Here is a 2,515-nt window from a genome sequence, read left to right as displayed (position 1 = left end):
TAAAGACATATTGCGTTCACTGTCAAAGACAATCCCAGCAACATGCTGCATACCCACATTGGAATCTAGAGTAAATTTATTGTTTTAGTATAGTTGTAAGTTAGTTTTTTTAGACTTTAAACCAAACCGGATAAAACGAAATTTTTTAAAATCCAAAGCAAATTTAAATGGTTTTATTTGAGTTTAGATTTTACAAACCGAAAGAAAAAACCTTACAAACAAATCCAAGCCAAAGCCAAATCGTAAAATCGGATTGTCTACCTTCACTACTCGAGAAGAAGCAAAGGGAAGCAAAAGAAGAAAAAAAAAAGAGAGTTACATCAAATAATATCTCAAAGATAGAAGTCAACCACACATCCAAATCAAACCCAAAACATAAAACAACGACCAGTTTACTGGTTCGACTAAAGCAACAAACAACAACAAAAATAAGATCATTTTTAATTCTTCTTCATTTCCTTACATTCGTAGTCTTACTTACTTCTTTTTAAAATCTCAGAAACTTAAAAGATATTGATGTTTTGAAATTTAAAAACACCACCAAAAGATCGCACATATTTTGTATAATTAGAAAGCTTTGTCATGTTCCATCTTTTAAGCTCTCATCTTCGATTTCTCCATTGCTCTCGGAGCTGCAGCTGCAATATCACCAGTTCACCACATTGAATCATTAAGACATTTTAGATTCAAAGTCCATACCAAACTCCTAATAACGACTATTATTTATGTCAGTTTAATTACGTTATATTTACATGTTAATTTATCGTCTTTACTCCCAAAAGAAGACAAGTGATCAAATATGAATTGAACTTTCTAAATCAGCTACAAGTAACTCACACCAACAAACCACTAATCTCATCATAAACCTACTTGCAATGGGTTTTAGAGATAGTAGTTTACGTTGTATCTTAGGAGCAGAGAGAAGAAAAGACTTTACCTAACCCAATAGCATCACATCCTTTCATTATCTTCAGCTTCTTGCAGACATCAATAAACATCCTGTAATATACATTGGATTAGAAATCACTCAGGAGCGCTTATACCAATCACCATGATTTAATCTTCCATAGCATGTTAGATTTGATTCTAAGATATCTGGTAGAGTATAGAGAAAGCTTCTAACAAGTTTTGAATATAAGAGAGAAAACTTACTCCCATGGAACATCTCCAACAAGCATCCAGTCCCCATCCTTATCCTCATAAGTGAGCACATAGTCTTTTCCATTCAAAAGATCCTTAAGCTTGGTCTCACTAAGCATATCCTTCCCAGCAGCTCCATTAGATCCACATTGACCTAAACATGAAACAAACAGTGCAGGTTAACCACTTTGATTGCACTCATTCATTGATCCATAAAGAGAAAGAGCTTTGCAAACACATCACTAGCAATCACTGAAACATCTCACCTAGAGTGAGAGTGGTGAACATTTTCTCCAAGGCTGAAGAAAGCTCCCCGTAGTTAGCGTAGCTCCTCAGGTCAACTTTCCTCAGACAAGGAGCACCATCCATACTGACCTTTACGAACATGGTCCCAGGACCTGGCCTCCCATCAACTTCATCACTATTCTTACAAGTGGTGGCCAATGTGTTCTTCCTATAGGATCTCACAGGAGGCCAACCCACAATTTGTGCCCTGAAAATTCCAGAATCCAAAAAGCTAACCATGAGAACACTGCAACATGAAGCTTCGGTTTTGGCTCGGCCATGGTCTGTCTCTTAGGAGCAGAGAGAAGAAAAGACTTTACCGACTTTACCTAACCCAATAGCATCACATCCTTTCATTATCTTCAGCTTCTTGCAGACATCAATAAACATCCTGTAATATACATTGGATCAGAAATCACTCAGGAGCGCTTATACCAATCACCATGATTTAATCTTCTATAGCATGTTAGATTTGATTCTAAGATATCTGGCAGAGAGTAGAGAAAGCTTCTAACAAGTTTTGAATCTAAGAGAGGAAGCTTACTCCCATGGAACATCTCCAACAAGCGAAAGAGTCACGTATTCACTTTCAACCAAATCTAACATGTTAGAGGCTTCGTAAACTTGTTAGAGGCTTCGACATCGAGCTTGCTATTCATCTTTTACAGTTTCGTAAACTTATTCTCCAAAATATCCGATACTCTCGTCTTCTTGAGCTTCAATTTTTCATCCACAATTTGTTTTTCCCTCTTGAGGTAACTATTTCTTCTCTGTTCTTCTTATACATGTTTCAAATCCGGTTATTTGAGCTTGATGATGTTTGTGTGTGAAGATGTGTGTTAGTAGTTACTAGATCTACGTTGTTTTGAAAAAAATTTAGTAGATCTACGAGCTATTGAGTTTCTTCTTCGATTTTTTTCACTCTATAGCGACATCTTGGTTTCTGTGAGCTGTTGGCTAGGTTTAGTATTACTATTAAACCAGTTCTGGTTTTGGCTTATTTAGGATACAAATAAACCGGTTAAATGCAATCTACTCTAGACTTCTGATTTATATGGTTTAGATATTGAATTTTGGTTGAAAGTGAATA

The 2,515-nt window shown here is 36.0% G+C and overlaps 1 protein-coding gene across 1 annotated transcript; it reads right to left on the bottom strand.

The window, feature by feature from the left end:
* Positions 1-300: 300 nt before the first annotated feature.
* On the bottom strand, positions 301-2,031 carry LOC110225814 (auxin-responsive protein IAA9-like). The gene is made up of 6 exons (XM_021015829.1): positions 1,970-2,031; positions 1,760-1,816; positions 1,407-1,633; positions 1,153-1,294; positions 938-999; positions 301-638 (listed from the first exon to the last, which is right to left on the bottom strand). The coding sequence occupies exons 1-6, from the start codon at positions 2,029-2,031 to the stop codon at positions 595-597; spliced, it is 594 nt and encodes a 197-aa protein (XP_020871488.1). The 3' UTR covers positions 301-594.
* Between the last annotated feature and the right edge of the window lie 484 nt (positions 2,032-2,515).

The sequence above is a fragment of the Arabidopsis lyrata genome, assembly GCF_000004255.2.
Source record: "Arabidopsis lyrata subsp. lyrata unplaced genomic scaffold ARALYscaffold_8, whole genome shotgun sequence".
In the NCBI taxonomy this organism is placed as follows: domain Eukaryota; kingdom Viridiplantae; phylum Streptophyta; class Magnoliopsida; order Brassicales; family Brassicaceae; genus Arabidopsis; species Arabidopsis lyrata.
The sequence above is the reverse complement of the archived record's forward strand: the minus strand, read 5'-3'. Positions and strand labels throughout refer to the sequence as shown.